At 22.3% G+C, this 22,496-nt stretch overlaps 1 protein-coding gene across 2 annotated transcripts; it reads left to right on the top strand.

Annotated features, from left to right (window-relative positions):
- The first annotated feature begins 1,309 nt into the window (after positions 1-1,309).
- Positions 1,310-17,480, top strand: wapl (cohesin release factor wings apart-like). 2 transcript variants are annotated; one of them, XM_011507075.1, is made up of 12 exons: positions 1,310-1,537; positions 4,169-4,360; positions 4,481-5,727; positions 7,480-7,728; positions 9,030-9,278; positions 12,411-12,635; positions 12,703-12,925; positions 15,393-15,596; positions 15,820-15,999; positions 16,077-16,165; positions 17,107-17,208; positions 17,276-17,480. In XM_011507075.1, exons 1-12 carry the CDS (start codon positions 1,351-1,353, stop codon positions 17,420-17,422), a joined length of 3,294 nt encoding a protein of 1,097 aa, XP_011505377.1. In that variant the 5' UTR covers positions 1,310-1,350; the 3' UTR covers positions 17,423-17,480. The 2 variants fall into 2 exon arrangements, with proteins under 2 accessions (XP_011505377.1, XP_011505376.1); XM_011507074.1 differs by having other exon boundaries at positions 4,169-5,727.
- The last annotated feature ends 5,016 nt before the right edge of the window (positions 17,481-22,496 follow it).

Genomic DNA, 22,496 nt, shown 5'->3' with positions numbered 1-22,496 from the left:
ATAATATGATTTTGAAATTGCGCATGCGCATCTTTAAACATTAATATTAAATAAGGTTTTATTTATAATTAAACTTATATTAATATTATTAATATACAGTTATTGCACCTTATTTTTTATTTAAATATGCATCTTTCGAAATATATACTATTAAACACATTTAAAATTGAAAACACCATTTCACTATATTAATATTCATAACAGTGGTCAATTATTAATATATATTTTTATTATACTTATAAAATGATTTGGACAAAATCTTTCCACATATGTATATTAATTTTCAATGCGCAATCGATTTTTATATAATTATTTAATCATTTAAAATAATAAGAAGTGTAAACTACAAGTGCTTAAACTATTTTAATGAAAATGTGCCATTATGAAATCACCTGCTGACTTTACTATGATGCTAAGAAAGTTTGGTGTCTCCCAAAAGTTAGTTAAAGTTATACGCAGAAAAATGTTATTTTTACATTAATTTATTTATATTTAATATAAAATTATCACATAGTTGCTAATAATGGAAAACTAATATTCATATTGCTACGCCAATAATAAAATATCATGTTCCATTTGAACTGAATCATAAATATAAAAAAGTTAGTTATAAATAGTATTATATGAAATTTTACAAATTAGTTTATAATGCTCAAGTTTATTAATTTAATTATGTAGTGAAGTTTTATAGCAAGTGATTTAAAAAATGTATGCTTTGTTTTATTGAATATAATAATAAATTTTAATGAGGTGAATGTCTTAAAAATAGTCAATATTTATGTTAATTAATACTTGTGATAAAAATGTATGATAATTTTCAAGAATATTGTAAATAATAGTGTTTTTAAGTAAATGTGAAAATATTGTGTTCAATAGTGCGTTGAAAAAAAGTTTAATATATATATATATATATACATTCATACACATGCATACATATATACATGCATACACATGTCTATACATGCATGCATGAATATATATATGCATGTCGTATGGGTATAATATCTATTATTGTGGATAATATAATAATTTGTGTAATTTAAAAAAGGATTGTATGCCTTGTATTATTTAAATAATTGAATCAAGTGAAGTTATTTTAATTAAGTATTATATACTATCAAGTATTGTTATAATATTAAACATTTTTAAAAACAATTACATAAATGAAATTAATTATTTTAAATCGAGTCAATGCTGTTAACAATAAATGCAGTTTAATTCTCAGTATATATAACAATGTTAATTACAGAAGAAAAAGAATAAAATAAATATTTTTTAATATAAATTTAAAAAATATAATTGTGTTTATGGTGGAATGATAAAAATAATAAGTTTAATAAATTAAACAAAATGACATCTAGAGGTTGTACAAAATCTTATAATCGCAAGATAAACAGTGTTATTACATCAAATAGTATTCAATTTGATAAACTTTTTCGAGAAAATAGTAATCGCCCTTCTGCTGCAAAATCAGCTGGAACAGTTGGAAAATGGGGAATAACATCGTTTACTTCTATACGTAGTACAAATATTAATGGTATTTATATTTATAATATTTATTGTTAATTTTTATTTATTATTATTTTTATATCTATAAAGCTATTTACAATTTCTTTAGTAAGTTATATACTTATATACATACATGTATATATGTAAGTACATAATTTTAAAGTGAATGTTTTGATTTCATTTTACAAATCAATGATATTTTCAAAAAGTTTGATAAAATTTCTTTCCATATATCTTTATTTGTTTGAAACAAAGTTAATAAGTATTAATATATAAATAGATAGATAAAAAATTTTATTTTAGGAATTTTGTTTTAATTATTGTGTTAAGTGCTAGGATTGAAAAAAAAACTAACCTGAAATTACAATTATCCATATATAAATTTATTTAATACCCATTGATTGAGCCACATAAAATTGACATTTAACCTAATTAGCAAAGTGGTAAATGATTATTTTACAATTTTTCTATATCTATTTTATATAATTTCAATATAAATACTTAGATTTCAAGATTCTGTTTTCCTTTTATTCAGTCCCTTTAAAATTATTTAAGAAAATATAAAATAATTGATTCAAATATTATTAAATTAATGTAACATAGTTTGTTATATGAACGTAAGAGAAAGATGTAATATACTTTGAAATAAATTTATTATTTCTGTGTTCAACAGTTTAATTTAATATTTTTGATCGATTTAGAATATGTCAACAGTGGTATATTATTTTTAATTAATAAAAATTTGTTTTTATTAATTAATCAAAAATAAAAATATATTAATAGTGATTGCTTTACCAAGAATTATAGTAATATTATTCTATTAGCTATTAATTTTACTATATACAGTTTATTTATAATTTTATAATAAAATGGATAATAGTTTACATGATTACCATGTATCCAAATATTATAGTTATAATATGAAATGACAAAATATAAAATAATTATGGAGTATATAAATAATATTTATTATTTTGTTTAATTATAATTTTAATTCAAAATTTAAATGATTGTTCTTGGACATTTATTCAATTTAAGTATTTAATACAGATTTAGAAAGTAAAATATAAAAGAATATAAACCATTATAATGGTATTAGGTCTTTAAAATTGTTTTTAAACATATATAATTTTAAAAAATTATTAATGTATTAAAATGTTTTATCTTGTTGTCTTTTTTATCTTTTAAATTTAAATTTAAATTTAAATTAATAATATAATTTAGTTCTTTATTATCAATAATGTAATGCGATCAATTACCAATTTTCATAAAAATTTATGAAATTTTATTAACAATTTATTAACAAATAGCTAAATATAACATTAAAATTCAATTAATTATTTATTTGAAACATTAAATTGTTTTATTGTATCATTTTTAGTTTGCATATATTTTTTATCTTAATTAAATAAAATGAATATTTCATGATTTTGTTTTAATTTGCATCTGTATATGAGATCTGTCGTAAGTAAATCAATGTATGTTTATTTTTAAATATATGTAGTGATTTATATTTAAATAGCTACAGTTCTTATATTTCCATTTGAATTATGGAATCTGTTTAAATAAAATATTTAAAAAATCTTTTAAATATACATACACCATTCTTCATCCATTTGCATATTAAAAATGTTTATAAGTTCATAATTTAAAAATAATTTGTTAAAATATGTTTACATCTTATCATTTTTGCATCAATATTATATGTTAAAAAGAGTGATTAATTATCTGTCTTGTCAACAAACGTAAGGTTCCTATTTCATAAAATTAAAAGTTATTAAAGTAATTTAATAATATTAATGACTAATAAATGCAAAGATATTATTATAACCTACATATATTAATTACTACATTAATAAGAATTATTTTAACTACAAAGAAATATTGTGTTTATGTACAAATATATATGAAGCATATTCCATAATCAATGTTCTACCATTACTGAACTGGATAAAAAGAAAAAATAATCATGCAGGCACCAATCATTTTTTTCTGATCTTTTTCGGTTTCGATTATTTATGGTGACGATTGACTTTGCAGTATTTCAAACCTTCGTTTTACAGTTAATTTTCTTAATTTTGTTGAAGAAATTTGTAATTACTATATTGCAGTTCTATTATAAAAAAATAATCATTTTTAAATTAAGATAATAAAAAAATTTTAAATATCTGTAGAATAATTTTTCATTTTATGCTTATAGTACTTTTTATTTTTTATTAAATTATTACTATTATAACCCATTTACTTCCATATGCATTTATAAAGTAGCTAGAAAATGCGCACTATGATTAATAGTGTAAAAAATTAGTACGAAGTATGATAAAGAAGGATATTTTCTTCTAAAATGCTTGTATTAAGAAATCATCGTGTCAAAAAAAGCAAAATACAAAGTAGTAAAGTAAATGCATAAGAAAAAAATAAGGTAAAATATACAGATGTTTGTTAGAAGAAATGTGACAGAATTTTTTGGGATAATCAACAAAGAATAGTGTATTTATTTCACTTTTACATATTTAATAATTATAAATGAATATCCTTATTTTATCTAGTAATTTTTATATTGATAATTTATATGAATCATTCAACAGATTTATACAATTTATGCTATTTAAATTTTAATGAATAATGAATAATTTAAATAATTTATTAAATTTTATAGGAAGACGCAGTATTGATGGACGAAACAATTATGGAACCAAACGGGCAAAGCTTGATTATGGAAATCAGAATGCCGACGAAAAGGATATTTTTTCGTATAATTTAAATGAAGAAAGTAATTTAGATGTTAACAAACCAAAAAAGTTTTTTAAAAGTAGAATTATAACATCGACGCTAGAAGAATCTCGGTCTGGTATTGAAATTTGTCAATCAATTTCTAATACTAATTTAAATCAAGATTCAGATGAAAAGTTGCGATTAAATGAAAAATCTTCTGTAAATATGAAAAAAAGTGATAATTCCCTTGATTCAGTTGTAGAAGCGTCTTATAGAGATGAAGGAAAGCCACCTATCGTTTTAAGAATATGTAAAGGTACAGCCAGACTAGTTTGTTCAGAAGAGGCTGATCATGAAAATTATCGAATTTTAACTACTTCACCAGATCCAAAAATAATTATTAATCAAAAAGTGAATTCGCAGTATTCAAAACCAGACATTAAGCCGAATCGTGTGACTAATTGTGAATCACCTATTATAACATCAGTGTGTACTTTAGATAAATCGGAAATGAGAACTACACGAAGTCGATCAAAAAATTTAAGACTCGATGTTTCTCCAAGTACTGTAAATTCATTAATTAATTCCCAAAATTCTGGCTTATCATTGACATTAAGAAAATCTGTAACTGATGCTAATAATACACTTGTTTCTCATTATGATATTGTAAAGACTGAATGCACTTCTACCTGTAGTAATAAAGTAAATGAAAATTTAGTAAATCATGATCAACTGTTGCCAACGACAACGCAAGAATTGATCGATATTTTATCCAATGATGTTGACCACACACAAAATAAATCATTTATTGATAATAAAATTATTACAAAAATTGAACAAGAGACAAATTATGAGAAAGATCATCTTGTAAAAGATACTACGCAAAAAATAGCTTTTAAAAATTTAGAAATTAATTCATTAGATGACGTTAATAAAAATGAACAAAAAGTTAACATAGAAACTGAGCAGCATATCAAACATGGATCTTGCAAAAGTGACTCATTAGTAATAAATAAAGATACTAAAAATGCTGTGAAAGCTTTGGAACAAGATTCATATTCCAGTAGTGATGAAAGTGAAAGTGCTAGTGGTAATTTACAGAGTGAAATTCAAAGTGAGTCTCCGTGCGTTTTATCTAATTCAGAGTCATCAATTATTTCAACAAAAAATATAAATAGTAAACCTACAGTTATTAAAAAAGGTAGCATTTTTAAAACTCGTTCTACTGGATCAACTAATGGTAATAAAAGGCGTGCTCTTTATAAACATAAGTGGTGTGACAGTGATAAAGAGTTAAAATCAGTCAACAATGATAATAGTAGGATTAATACTCCAAGTACTTCGTGTGCAACATTAAACGATCCAAATTTAGTTGCGTTCGATGAAGAATTTGAAAATGCCTCTTTAACACGAATTGTAACTTATCCTGAAACTGGAGTTGATTTATCAGTTGATATAGAATCTGCTGTTACAAGTATACGATGTGGTAAAAAAGTTAAAGGTGTAAGTAAAATAAGCAAAAATATTCTTGATGTAATAATAACAATTGATTCATGTTTGTTGTTATTAGTACTATTGTCATTTTTACAAGTGTTTAATATTTATTCTTGGTATTTAATATTTCACTAAAATGTGATGAAAACTTGATTTCATTAATAAAAATATTTCTTCAATATACGTAATGATATGTATAACAAATTATTTATTGAATAGATCTAATAAAGATATGCCAAAATTGTAATTGTGTATTAATATAGTTAAAAACATTTATAATTATGAAGTATAGTAAAGTATTTGTTTTTAAATGTTCAACAATTAATTTTGAAGTCACTTTGATAATAATTTAATTTTAAATTAAATGAAATTAAATACCTAATCTTAATGTTATTTCAATAATGATAAATTTTATCAACAAGAAAAAGTTATATTATTTATAAGATTTTGTTATCAAAATTTTGTAAAACAGTTGGTATATTTTGTGAATATGTGCACCCATTTTGATGCCTAATATTATATAGTGTTGGACAAATAATTTGTATTAATATTGCTTATTATCTTTTCGAATTTTGAACAGAAGTATTTTCATAACATTTCATATTACATCTTTAAACATATCATTGATCTTTCGCTATTTTACATAACACCATAAAATATTGTTAATTTCACAATTAATAACTTTTCAATTCTTAAAATATAAGAAATATTTTCTTGATGCTACCTTTTTCTATATTTCCAAGAATATAAAACATAAATATTTTATAGTTTCTTTTAATGAAATTGTCTTTATAAACTTGCAACACGGTGACAGTAGCTTTTGTTTCTCATATTTGTTATTATTTTTTTTTATATTTCTATCAATATAAGTATATATTTCATACTGTCTTTATGAATATTAACAATTATGCCATTAGTATTGCAATAAATGGTTTCTGCGTTAATAAGTGTTTTCGACCATATCAACAGTTTTTGAACAAATTTTCAAATTTTTTGGTTCAAATTTTCTTGTAGTATTATTGAAAATTCAAATCTTAATCTATCAAATTTTTAAATGTTAGTTTATTTAATTTCAAATTCATGAAGAGTAAACAATGTAGGCTTTCTGATTATTTCAAATTATATTTTTATAATAAAAAACTGTTTCAAATATATAATAATTATTTATTATACTTGCAACTATTGTATTTGATCTATAAAATGTATTTTGCATCTTTGTTATTTCAAATATAATTTATTAAATATTTACATTTTTTAATGATAACTGATTGAACTCTGTAATTATTTCTATTAATTATTAAAGTTAATTTAATTTCTTAAAAAATTTTATTCTTACATTACAAAATGTTATAAAAAATCGTTATACGTTATCAATACGTTTGTTATAAAAAAAACTCGAAATATATTCAAATTTCATACATTCATATATAATTGGTATAGTATTAATTGCCTTCCTAATATATAAATAAATTTTGTAACTAACATAAATGTGTATTTTTTTACAAGATTTAAGCTGGAAATTCTATATATGTTTATGACTTATTAAATTATAGCTGATGTGTATCTTTTACATATGTATTGATATTCTGAGCTATTCTCTGTAGTGTTATTTCTATTTAAATTTCGTAGGACAACAAGTGTATATATTTAGATTATTTATAAAAATACCAATTTTTAATTTATAAATACTATAAATATCTAACGTCTGATAAAATCTATTTAACAACATTTTTAACTATATAAAAAAAATTTTCTTTTCAGTTTTATACTGTTGTAAAAAATGTTAAGAAAGCGCATCAAATTCAAGAGAGTGGCGAGTTTCAAGAATTTAATGACGATGTTGAATATATTTTAGATACACTTAGAGAAAATAACCCTAATGCTACCCGTTGTTTATCAGCTATCCGACTTGCAAGTAAGTGCATGGCTCCTGCATTTCGAATGCACGTTCGGGCTCACGGAACCGTAGCTAAATTTTTTAAAGCTCTTCATGATGCGACTACTGATCAGGTAAAATATGCAATTAATCTTTTAGTTTGTTTTAGTTAACTAATTTTTTGTGACTATACGTAAATATAGGATTTTTTAAAATGAATTTTTTTCTAAAATTGATTTCATATATAAAACTAATGTTTTGTAATAAATAATTGAATCTAAAATTTATTTATTATTGTATGACTGAACGCATCTTATACTATTTCTGCATTACTTAAACATTGTAACTTAAATAACTAACGTTTGAATATCATTCAGGATAAATAAATATAGTATTAGAATTCCTTTACAGAAGAAATATTATAAATAGATTATATATATATATATATATGTATAAGTATTGTTATCTTTGGATAATATTATAAAATGGACAAAATTTTTAATTTTTTAAACATTAATAAATGCCTGTAGTAAAAAAATTTCTATAAAAATGTCTATGAAAAAATCAATTAATTAACCATTTAATATAGTTTAGTGGAAATGTGTTCTTTCTGTTTTAAAATTTCTGTCATAAAATTCTTACAAAACAAAAATATGCAATACAGTGAATGTGTACCTATACATTTTTCATTGAATTAATATTTTTAATATTTTTTAATTTACGGATGTACAGTAGAGTTCTAGAATTCTTCAAGCTGTAAAAGCTATCGAGATGACATTTTACCCTATAATGGTAGTTTATTCAATGGCGATTATTATACATACACTAAAGTATAAGTAACTGAAAACTTGCTCACAGGCACCATTTTAAATTTGAAACGTTTCATTTGATTTATTTCAAATTTTATCAACGCATTATAAACAATATAATTCATAAAAATACAATGTTATAAAATTTTGTAAATTTTTTATATTATTAATTATTGTTATCGTTCAGTAGTTAAATAGTTTTTAATTCCTTTAAGAAATGATGATTATTATTATAAAAAATAATATCTTGATTAATTTTACATTGAGATGCAGTATGGATTTTATGTTAACACGGTTGTTCATTGATATATTTATTTAATGCATAGAAATTGATCGTGTCACTCTATCATAACTACCAGTATATAACCTGAACCAGCTTCTCTCGTAAAACGATTGAATTGGCAAACAAACACTTCAATATTTTTTGTTTTTAAAACTATTACTCAATAATACTCGTTATCTAAATTGTTTTTAACTTGTTAGATATATGCATAAATGTAAACATTATTCATTATTTTGTTATTAATTCTATTTAATATAACATAAAAAATTATGCTTTAGTAAATAATATTGCTGTCATTGTAACCAATAATATTATCATCTTCACATATAATTCATATTTACAGAGTCTCGCATTATGTACTGCTACAGTGATGTTTGTATTAAGTCAAGATCGACTTGCAATGGATTTAGATAGAGATTGCCTTGAGTTAATGTTAAGTCTTCTTGAATCTGATGCCAGTCATAAAAATGCTTTAGATGATTGTGGGCTCAGTTATACCGAACTATTAAAAAATAAAGAGAAAGTACGTCAATTGTGTGCCGATATTCAAGGTCAAGGTCACGCGAAACATTTAAATTTAGATAATATTACTGTAAGTAATATAAATTTTATTTACAAAATTTTTACAATCTCCAAGAAGTTGCTATCTAATATTCGCTTAATATTTACATAAATTTAATTTTGTAATAAATTAAAATAAAATGGATTTATAATATTTTTACTAATAATGAAGTGATATTTATAATATAATATAGATTCATATTTTTAAATGATAAATATATTTATTTATTATTTACTAAATATTATTTATTTATTATATGAATGATATTAATAATCATATTAAGAGTGAATGAAAATTTTATATAGATAGTTTATCTTATCTGTATTTTTTATCTTGGTTTTATTGACAATTAATTGGATGGGTTGAAATGAATAAAACTAAAAATATAGCTTTGTAACTAAAATTGAGTTAAATAACAATTAGAAAATTGTTTAAAATAAAATTAAAATTTTTAGTTTTTTCAAGCAGGATTTAATTTAAACAACTGTAATATGAAACAAATATTAATATGATACAAATCCTGAACTTCGATATATAATTTGAAATTTTTAACTTAAAATATATGCCCTTTTGATATGTTACTTCAACTTGCAAGAATAATTTTATTTAAAAATGAGAATATTTATTTAATATATCAATTCTAAATAAATACAAATATCTTTTGTTGAGAAATACCCATAATTTATATATACGTAAAAGTAAAAGTAGATAAAAAAATTTTCTTGCAATCTGCACATTATTGTATTATATTTTATATATTCCAAATATTTAATATGGCACTTTAGTGATTTGAAAATCAACGATTAATATACAAGCTTCATATCATTACAGTACCATGTAATTGTGATAAAACTTCACTAGGAGACGCAATATATGTTCTTCAATTTCTATTACAGCGTATATAAAGCAGACAATGATTTTTGCACTATTATTGTTTAATTATACCCTCATTTTATTCAATTGTTTAAAAAAGACATATGAAACTCGAAAACATTTATCATAATAAAATAATATTATTCAATGACCTATATGTTCTTGGGATTGAATTTCATTATTTGATTGAATTTGATTGAATTTTATTATTGCAGAAAAAACTAGATATATCATAAATTATTGAAAATTTGGTATTTGGTAAAAAATAAAAACTAAATTTTAAATCTAAATCTTAAACGGTTAACAAATTAGTAAAATTAATTTCATCAAAAGTTTAAAAATACGAAGAAAAACTATGTTTATTATAACATTAATAAAATAAAAATTTGTATAATTTGTATAGAAAAATTAAACAAAGTTCAATAAAAAAATTTCAGTGAAATATAGATTTGCAAAATATATATCATTTTGGTCACATGAAAATTAGAAAAATTGCAGTTTTTCTAATAAAAATTATATAAATACGCAAACTAAAGTCCATCTTCGCGAAATTTTTAAACATATTGTTATGCTGATTATTTATATATAAAAAAGAAATTCAGATTATATTTTAATACTTATAAACCGTAATATATTGAAATTTGGAACATTAGAAGCTATTTAAAAATGCCGTTTAAAATATATATTGCTGAAAAAAGAATATAATACTTCCATAAGACCGGGGTAATAGAAAATATATAACTGTTTTAAAAGCAGTTATCTTTATTAAAAATGCACATTGAATATTTTTAACAGTAAGTGAAAACTGAAATACAGTTTAAAATAATAAAAGAAAAAGTTTGAATGAAAAAAATTTACAGCAATCTATAGAAATAGAAACTATATTAATAATTTATTTTTATAAAATCGTTGAATAAACTAACGCCTAAATCTGAATGATTTTGGTCTAAATTGACTGCATTGCTTATAAATATTACCAATAGATAATTTAAAATAGGAAAAATTAATTTATAGATTTAAAAAATGAAAAATTACCTTTAATTGTAATGCTTGTTTAAATGATTGTTTAATTCCCTAAATAATGTAAGTATTACAATATTTCAAATGTTATGGGCATAAATTGATGAAAGAAAGGTTAAAAAACAATATATCGAATGAATATAATAAGTAGGAATTGTGATTAAGAAAGAATTTTTTCATTATAAAAAAAATTATGTATTGTAATTACTATACAGTAAGCTATACTATAAGTACTAAATGTATAAGTGAACTTGGATATAGTTTTTATTTCTAATTAAATAAGTGATTTATTATTTAATTTGAATTAAATTTTTTTTTCATTATAAAGTATTAAATAAAATACTCTACAATTTAGAATATTCCTGTTTCATATCTATTATCTCCGAACATAATAGATTTTCTTCTAACAAATAAAATTATTCTACATAAAAATAAATTTTAAAATGTTGACAATTGATTAAATAGTTAGTTTTTTACGGTATCCCAATAACAATAGTTTCACTATACGATATAAAATAATGCAACAATTTACAATCGTTTATTTTTGTTTTTGTCATAACCGTTCTTGCTATTATCTGCGTACCTTCGTTAGAGTTCCCCCATTTACTGTTAAAATACTTGAATTCCTACGTCAAGCAATTGTTGAAGACTTGCTGTCTTTATATTCGCTATACTGAAAACTTGCACGTGCTACATGCTTAATAGGCACAATTATTGACAAAAGTTTAGAATACATATATCGAACAAGTGAATAAGAAAGAGGATAACGTCAGTTATATTAGTCAATTACGTATTCATATATCTCCTACTAATCAGATTATTCTAAAAGTTATCATTAATTTTTTTACAAATTTAAATAAGTACATTGAAAAATTTCTGCAATTTTTCTCCAGGAAAAAAAATATAAATGTGTATATGTATAAATACACACTTTCTTTGCCTGATAAATATGTAAAAAAACTTTCAAAACATAAACTAACGCTTTTAAATTTAACATGTTATTAAGATAAAAATTTTTTTTTCTTCTAAAATATAATAGAAACATAATTTTACAAGCATAACAAATAATAGTATTACCGTAATAACTGCTGCTTTCACGAATAAAAGAATTTTAATCATCAAATAAAACTCCTGTCATTGTTACACTTATAATAATTTTTTGACATTATCAATTTATTAATAACACATAAAAGAATTTTTTCATGGTAACATAAGAAAACTAAAATATCTCTTTGATAATTAGTTTAATGTTAATATTTAAATTTATAGGTTGGACAATTGGCAATGGAAACATTACTTAGTTTAACATCTAAACGAGCTGGGGAGTGGTTTAAAGAAGAACTAAGAGAGCTCGGAGGTTTAGAACACATTATTAAAACAATTACAGAATGTCATCGCCATATCAAATCTTCCGATATTTCACATACTGGATGGGACGAGCCATTGTTAGATAAATTAAGAAAAGTTGACAGATGTTTAAGAGTATTAGAAAATGTATGAACATTGATCTATTTTAAATATATAAATTTACAATAGAATTAAAATGATTTTGTTTAATTAGGTAACCCATATGAACGAAGAAAACCAAGTGTACTTGTTAAAATATAATGATAGTATTTTAGTAATCACGTTGGCTAGTCTTTATAATTTTTGTGGAGAAGAAATTTTAAAATATCCCACTGATGATTGTAGTGATAAAACGTCAAATGGAGCAGTAATTAGAGAATGTTTATTTGCAGTTGTCAAAGTTCTTATCAACTTAACCCATCGTTTTAACAGACAATGTAAGATATAATTTATTAATATTAAAGCAATACATTTATATAATAATTAATTTTTTATGTAATCCACTTTAAAATTCACTTTGTATCAATACTCATTATAAAATGTCAAATATTAAAATTGTGTTTATTTGTAAAATATAACATTTATGTAAAATGAATTCGATAAAGGAAAAGGGACATAAAATAGCTTTTTTATAATGCTTTTTTTGTGTTTATTTATTGAATTTTACTTAAAATATTTATAACAATAAATATATTAAATAATATTTTATCTTTTCATATAATTAATCTAGAAATTTGAAATATTTTTCTTATAAAACTATACTATGTGAATATTTAAATATTTAATATTTAATATAAAATTAAAAATTATTAGTCGTTACTATTTACTCATCTATATGTTTATAAATAAATATATAAATTGTATAATACCCCCCCCCTATATTGGAACTAATATATTAAAACATTATTAATGATTCGAATTGACCTTTTTTATTTGTTACTAACGACCGCTGTAATTAAAATTGGTATTTTAATAAGATATTTTAGCATTACCTCGTAGATTTATTATAGTAGTAGTCTAACAGAGATTAAATTATAGATCAATAAGCTGTGCTGTTAGAATACTTATAGATTTTGAAGAAAAAAAATTATCTATATTCTACAATTAATTATTTGAAAATGGTGTGTGAAGAATTACTAAAGAACTGGGGTATAGTGAGACAATTTTTAAACATCTGCAAACTGAAGACACTATGACAAAAGTCGATCTATCTTAATTATAGAATACACAAATTTTATTAAATCAGTTTTTATAACATTTTATTGGTTGATAAAACCTTATATTCAGGACAAATAAAGAGAAATATATTGAGAGAGAACAATATTACGATGCAGTTGTTGAAAAAAAATTTATTGATAAATTAATTTCGTATTGATCATCATTTAATAAATATGCATTAAATACCACTAGTGACAATATTCATAAAATAAAATAAAGAGAAAGAATTATAAAAATAATTAAACAAGTTCCAACAAATTAAAGACTGCTTTATAAATATATTAGAAATATTTAAAATAGAAGTTATAGCTAATGTTTTAATATGGCTACATCGAGGATTTGTAATAAGAATTTTATGTTTTTTATAAATATAATGAGTGATTGGTACATTTCTAAGAAAAAAAACCATACATTTTCAAGCATTTATATTTTCATTTACTATATTAACAAGGTGATATACATTGATTTATGACTTGTTACGACATATATATTTATATATATATTATTAATAAATTTTATTTCTTTTCATTCTTCTAATTTTTTATGATTATGAATAATTGCATTACATTTTGTAAAAGTAATATTTAAAATAAATAAGATTAACGTATATATATATATATATATATATATATATATATATATATATATATTGATATTGATTGAATTATATATGTTATTTAATAAGTTTAATATAAGAAAAGGAATAATATAGTATTTCAATTGTTATATTCTATCAATGATATATATTTAAAGCTAGCATTTATATTAATCAAGTACAAACCTCCACATTTTATTTTATATATAAATGATTATTAAAATCTTTTGATAATTAAAATTTGTGTAAAGATTATTATTAATGATCTTATTTAATAGCTTTTACATTTAACTAATTGGAACTATTATTTTTTATAACATCTTTCTTTAATTTCTCTCATATTTTACATGGTATGCAGTAAGTTAGGACTTACTTAAGGAAACTTATTCAAATGAAACTTTTATTTTTTTTTTTTTAAATTAGTGCTATTTAATAAGTTTTAATTATATAAATAGTTAACATTAACTATAGTTGGATTCATCAATTTCATTCCTATCATTAGATATTTATTACAAAATTAAAGTTCTCGATATAACACTATTGGTTCCAGAACTGAAGTCATTTTCAATTATGTAATATTAAAATTAAAACTAATAATAAAATTTCTGTTTATAAAATTATTTTGTGAGCTACTACTCTTTATTTATCAAATTCTCGTGGATTTATTCCAAAAACTTTTTGATGTGTTCATATCATTTAATAATTATATTATTCTAAATAATCCCTCATCCATTGTTTGGACATATAAAAATTATAAAGTTAGCATTTAATAATTTAATTTTTTTAATAAGCCTAGAATTATTTTACTAATGAACTAGCATAGATCTTCAAATTTATGCATATTTGTACAACTATTGCAATTGAAAATCAGTTCTAGTATGTTATCCATGTTAAGGCTTTTCCTAACTTCAATTTGGGGGACGGAATTAATATTCATCATAACAATTCCGATAACAATTTTGATTTTTTTCAAGATTTGCGAAGATTTAACGTTATGTCCATAACATAATCAAAACTTATAAAAAATGATCAAACGTTCACATTTTATTTTAATATAATAAACAATAAATATAATATCTATATTATTTCAGCTGTTGGTGGAAAAACTGTGGGTCACCAAAATAAAGTAATTGATAATAGTTTACATCTTATATTACGAGTACCACAATTTCTTCCAGAAGAAAAGCAATTTGATATTATGATGTTAGCGTTAATTCTTCTTATAAATTTGATAGAACAATGTGAAGATAATAAAAAATTGCTTATAATGTCAAAAACATTTTCAGCTAACCAAGGTACACATTCATATTAAATATCTTATTTAATTTGTTCTTATTTAGTGATTATAATTTAAAATAAATATTGAATTTTAAACTGAAAAAAAAAATTTTTAATTTGACATTCAAAATTGTATTTTAATAATGGGCAAATACTTGATTTTATAAAATTTATTGTTTTTATTAACTATTTATTTATTTAAAATATGTATTTTTAAATTTAAATAAAAAATTGTTTTAGGAGAAGAAACTGGTTTAGATGCATTAATTAATCTTTTTTATAAACAAGAAGAACTTGCTCGTGTAGAAGAGCAAAAAACTGACGCAATTTTAGATGGAAAAAAAGATTGTGAACAGTCAGAAATGGTTTCTACAACATCTAAGTCTCAGGAAGAATTTATTGAAGAAACCGTTGCAAAACGTAAAAATTATTACTGTTAATCTAATTATTTATATTAATAAGAATATAAGAACTGTTGTCAATAATTTTTATGACAGTTTTACAGAAAGCTGGACGACACATGGAACATACATTAATAGGTGCATACGTAGTACTTTTACTTGGATACTTAGTCATGGATAATAAAGTAAGTTAAAGATTACTATTTATTTATTTATTTTTATTTTAATATAAACATAATTGGTTTTTTAATTATAAATAATTTCATATAGTAGCTGAAAATATTTTTAATAATAACATTGATACACTTAAGAGAGTATATCAAGATAATCTCAATTCATAATATTCATATAAAAAAATTTAAATAGTTATGATTATTAGTAAAATATTCATATGCTCAACTTTATAGATATTTTATATTCAATTATTTAATGTTTATTTATTAAACCCATGACTTTATAACAAATTTATATTACCTAATTATAATTGGAGTGTATAAAATAATAACTTAGATAAATGAAAGTATTATAATTATTTTTATAAAAAATCTAAGTAATTAAATAATAAAAGTACAACCAAACTCTTTAACATTATAAGTTGTAATATATAATTTATTAGATTTTGTTATTGTAGGATTTTAATTTTAAAATTACAGTATGAAATGTATTAAAATACTTTCATGAACTAGATTAGGCTGCGATCATTCTGGAAGGATTAAATAAATTTATATATATATATATATATATATATGTATATGACATGAATTTATAGTTGTCTTTTACGTAATGTTAAAGTATTAAACACATTTTTGTGTATATATTTAAATGCACAGATAATTTATTAAAAATAAATTAAAGTACATTATCAGTAATTTTCAAATCATTAAGATATAAACTATTTAAATGATCTAGTATGCCCTTAATAGACTTTGTAGATTAGATTTTTATAATAAAGTAAGTTTTCAGTATTACTAATCATTAAAAGAGATTTGAATGATTAGTGAGCGATAGATATAGCTATTTGAAAACAGTTGAACCAAATTATTATTAAAATATACATATTTATATAATTAAATATAAGATTACGTCAATAATCATTATTATTTATCTATATCTATATATTTTTTAGATTTATGAAAATCTTGTTCGTAAAAGATTGCCAGATGACACTTTCGTAACAATGGTCGCTGTGCTTCAAAAATTTTTCAATTTTATGAATCTTACAGCATCGGTAAGTAATAATACATTATATCAAAGATTATGTTTTCCTTTAAATAATATATATATGTTTTTTGTAGAATGAAATTAGTAGTTGCGGAATTGCTGCCACGGAAAAAGTTATTAAGTTCCTAAAAATGTCCGATGCCAGACTTACAGATGATAACATTGATTTGAAATTGGTTTTGGAGGACGTAAATATCACGTTAGACCACAGTTCGTCCTAATTAAATAAAGAAATATTCATAAATCTTATTTTTTGAACCAAAGCCATGCATATAAATATTTATCGAATAACATTTTTATAACTACATAGATAATCATAGTAAAGTAAAATAGAAACTTTACAATCTAACATAATGTAGTACAATGACAATATTTTTCTTTTATTGTAATGTACTTTCTAAAATCTTTTATTCGTTAATGAGTATAAAATTTAAGTTATTTTAATTTACTGTCATATTAGTATTATTTTTAAATATCTTAATTATTGAATATTTTCAAAATGTTATATATATTGATACACAACTAAAATTTATAGATTAATTTTATTAAATTATAATAAAATTAAATAAATTTTTAAATAATTAAATTTTATTTTTTGTATTAATTAAATAGAATTTATAAACTATTAATTTAAATAATTAATCTAATGAATCTGAGTTTTCATATTATATTTTATAAGATTTATACATACAAATTATAATAAATAGAATATTTAAGAATTAAAAAGAATTTTACTTATGTAGGAATAAATTTGTGTGTATGGGCGTGTGTGCGCGCGTGTTGTGTTGTGTTGTGTGTGTGTGCGCGCGCGTGTTGTGTTATGTGTGTGTGTGTGTGTGTGTGTTTGAGTGTATAGCAACAAAACAAATTACAATTTATAATATTCGCATTTGTTGAAATTTAATAAAAAAACTAATGTTTTGATTATGTCCTCAAAATGCTTCTATTTTACAAGTGATTGGAAATAAAAACAAGCACATGATTTCAGATGGATATTAAAGACACTTTTTAATTATGCTATAATTATTATAAGAAATTAGTATTACGATGAAACATAAAGAAAAGTGACAAATAACAATTAGCAAAAATCAATATTCATTTTATAAATAAAGGTATATAAAACATTACTAGGCATTTTAACTAAAAATGGTTATAGAAAGTCATTTACTTAAACTTTTAAGCAGATAAATTCCGCATTATTTCAAACATATTTTTATTTTTTACTTAAGTTTTTATTTAATAAAATTAATATATACTAAATTATTCAATATAATTAAAGTTATTTTGTTTTATCTGTGAAAAAAATTAGACATCCAATACAGAATAGATTTATAGTTAATATCAGAAGTATACAATCGAATGGATGATCGATTAAAAATACTGTCTGAAAACAATAATCACAATAATTTAATTTAATTAATGCCTTTTTAAATGAAAAATTAAGAAAGATTTATATTATTCGTGAGATAGAGGCAATTTGCTAATCAATTCGGGTTATGCTTCAAATGTAGATTCAAGTACTAAAAGCAATAAAATAACATTTTGATGTAGTTTACAATTAGACTTTGTATAAAGATCCTGTGATCCCTTTCTTAAAATGTATGAAATACAAATGCGAATAATTAATTTGATATGGTTTAATTTTATACAAATATTTTCATTTTTGCAATTTTCAAATAAGATAAATGTAAAATACACAATGAATTTTCTATTAAAAAAAGAAATAAATAAAGTATAATTTTGGTATAATATTATCTTATTATGTTGGAATGCGGAAAAATAAAATTTTATAAAATGGAAATAAAAATATTTATAATATTAATTCATAAATACCTGTTAAATAACAAAATAATGTTGTTTTTATGTTAAATAACAAGTTTTTATTAAATAAATATTTGAAGATAAATTATATTAAATATATACAGAATTAAGATGATTACGAAATATACATTTATATACATTTTTTTTAATTCATTCTATTAAGCGGAAAATTTAATGACATGCTTTTTAAAAAAAATGAATTTCAGTTTTCATAAATAAATTTTAATATTAATTATTAAAAATATATATTGTAGTTAGTTATACAAAAATATTAGCCTGCGCCAGATAAATGTATATATTAAACAAATAGTACGCTAATATTTTTGTTTATCTCTGCCTTGCAATAATCCGATTAGTTTACTAGTTTACAGAAGGTACCAATGTAAGTAACCAATGAAGGTAGCGCTTGTTTGATTCTAAAACATACAGTTAACTTTTGTTCACTCCTAACGAACTAATTGTGTTGTTGATCATTTGTATTTATTATTTTTCCGACTTTTATAATTCGTTATAATTGTCATGTATAAAGTAATGATAAATTAAAGCACATTATATATAAATCTTTAATATTGTCTTATACAATATTTTGATGGCTGCTGAATCTTGTATGATTATTATGTTATATCTATTTTATCAAAAATGCTTGTGGATTAAATAAAAGTATAAGAAAATTGAAATAGAAAGTATATTGTTACTTAGTTCAGAGACCTCCAGATAATTAATTATAATTTACGATGTTTTTATTTTGATTATGGTGTAATTTGTACTTTAAAAGTGTCATTAAAAATATAAATAATTATAACACTCTTGCATTTCGCAAAGTGAGCGCTGTCGCCAATTTAAAATTTTTTTTAATACAATGTATATTGTAAGTTTTGAAATTGATTGCTACAATTAACATTATTATATCCATATAAAGAATTGAACTAACATTGTAAAGCACTAATAATATTCACTATTTATTTTTCAGTATTCATAAAAGTTATCAAAAATAATAAAAACGAATTAAATGCAATATTTATTTATTTGATGTCAGTAATAAAAATACATAAAATATGTTTTTCGATATTTATTTTACGTTTTACTTACTAATATGTATAATTTTTAAATTAGTCAATTTTTCTCCTTGTATTATTTATCCTTTAATGATCGTTCAATTTCAGTACCTTAAGTTTTCAATAATGTAAAATATCGTATAATTTAATATTATTAAAGCAACTATTATCTTTTCATTCCAAATTCACATACAGTCAATGAAAACAAACAGATTTAACCGAAACAATCCGAGATTTATCCACTGATCGATATGTTTTTGTTCATGCAGTTGGTATCTTTTATGCTTATTGGTAATGATTAATATTCATTTAGATACAAGATTTTTATGGTTGTGTTCATTTTATAAGAACTAACTTTTAAGGTGAGAATTAATTGTATGGACAAAATAGTTTTTACCTTCTCTTCCCAAAATGTCCTGTAACATGGGGCAGTTGTTTTATACATTGCAAAAATCGCTGTTAATCATTGTGCATAATCCCTACTTGATAAAACAAAACATTGTTTCAAAATTAAATTTCCTGATATGTGATCTTATTATTGTATATATTATTTATCTAAAAAACTATAAGTCCTTCATATTTCTTATATATCGTTATCAAAAGTGCGACAGTTTAATTTAATATTTGTTCAATATCATAAGTTAACAACTACTTTGTATTATTATGAAATATGTCTTATTTTCAATAATGAATTTTCTTTTTTAACTAACGGTACAATTTGGTATGGTTAAATAAGTAGTTATATAAATCTGTGTCAACTTTCTTCACTTTGATTCATTATTCACTGGATATCTTAAATATATTCTTAAATTCAATAAATTGCGTAACCGTGTCATTAATGACTGCTAAATCACATTTAAAAATTCTAAAATAAAACCGCTTTAATAAATATATATCGTTTCCCATGATATTATACAGTTAAAAATCACGATTTTGCTCAACTGTAAAAATTTCTTTTATATTACTAATAACCAACAATGTTACAGATATACCATATAAATTTCAGTTGTTTACATTTTGGCTTGTTAGATTTTAAACATCAAACCAAACAATTTAGCGGTTACTAAATATCTTTGAGGAATATTCTGATCAATAAATGATTATGCAATAAACAATTTCAGATATTAAAATATTATGCTGACAAGATTGTCATTTTAGTTAAAGATTTGTTCAGATGTTTTTAGCATAAATACATGTTCATATCTGTTGATATATAGCTTCAAAAGTTTTCTTTTATATTGAAAATTTTTCATGTTGTACTATTCATAACAAAGTTTTTCTTTGCTCTATTTATTTATTAAAAAGTTTTTTAATTTTATTACTTAAATTTTATTATTTAAACTTTTTCTTTCTGTTGTATTTCTAAACTATTCTTGAGTATATTTAATAATATAAAAGAATTTATTATTAATTTAAGACTATTTATTTTGTAAGTTTATTTTCTATTTGAGGCTATTTATATTTACTTTAGAACTTTTTTAATTTTATATTTTAATCAAAATATTTTTCTAACTGTATAATCCGTTTAATTATATGTACTATAGAAGAGTTTTTCATTTTTATTTAAAACCGTACGAACAAGCTATTTTCAAATTACATATTTTTCTTAAATTTATCATTGTACATACTTTTCTTTAATTAAGTAACTACTGTAAAGACGCCGCGTGGCCACATTTTCGACAACATAAGCTCATTCGTAAAATTACTTCGCTCTCCATCAAGCGTAACTGCCGGTCAGTGCATAGTATACTGTAAAGACGCCGCGTGGCCACATTTTCGACAACATAAGCTCATTCGTAAAATTACTTCGCTCTCCATCAAGCGTAACTGCCGGTCAGTGCATAGTATACTGTAAAGACGCCGCGTGGCCACATTTTCGACAACATAAGCTCATTCGTAAAATTACTTCGCTCTCCATCAAGCGTAACTGCCGGTCAGTGCATAGTATACTGTAAAGACGCCGCGTGGCCACATTTTCGACAACATAAGCTCATTCGTAAAATTACTTCGCTCTCCATCAAGCGTAACTGCCGGTCAGTGCATAGTATACTGTAAAGACGCCGCGTGGCCACATTTTCGACAACATAAGCTCATTCGTAAAATTACTTCGCTCTCCATCAAGCGTAACTGCCGGTCAGTGCATAGTATACTGTAAAGACGCCGCGTGGCCACATTTTCGACAACATAAGCTCATTCGTAAAATTACTTCGCTCTCCATCAAGCGTAACTGCCGGTCAGTGCATAGTATACTGTAAAGACGCCGCGTGGCCACATTTTCGGCAGCATAGTAAAGAGTACCCGCGTGCATAGAAAAGATAATCGGCAATTCTTTAATAAGTGATTACAGTGAAGCCAATGGAATTGTAATCAAGGGAAACATTACATACACAGCATCGAATCCATCCAACCTGCAGTTCAC

Source organism: Ceratosolen solmsi, unplaced genomic scaffold, assembly GCF_000503995.2.
Source record: "Ceratosolen solmsi marchali unplaced genomic scaffold, CerSol_1.0 scaffold6, whole genome shotgun sequence".
In the NCBI taxonomy this organism is placed as follows: Eukaryota; Metazoa; Arthropoda; class Insecta; order Hymenoptera; family Agaonidae; genus Ceratosolen; species Ceratosolen solmsi.
This window is presented reverse-complemented; position numbering and strand designations above follow the sequence as displayed.

Coding starts and splice junctions, on each gene's coding strand:
- wapl (XM_011507074.1), top strand. CDS start 1,351: ATGACATCTAGAGGTTGTACAAAATCTTATAATCGCAAGATAAACAGT. Junction 5,728..7,479: donor GTGGTAAAAAAGTTAAAGGT/GTAAGTAAAATA, acceptor TTTTCTTTTCAG/TTTTATACTGTTGTAAAAAA. Junction 16,166..17,106: donor ACTTAGTCATGGATAATAAA/GTAAGTTAAAGA, acceptor TATATTTTTTAG/ATTTATGAAAATCTTGTTCG.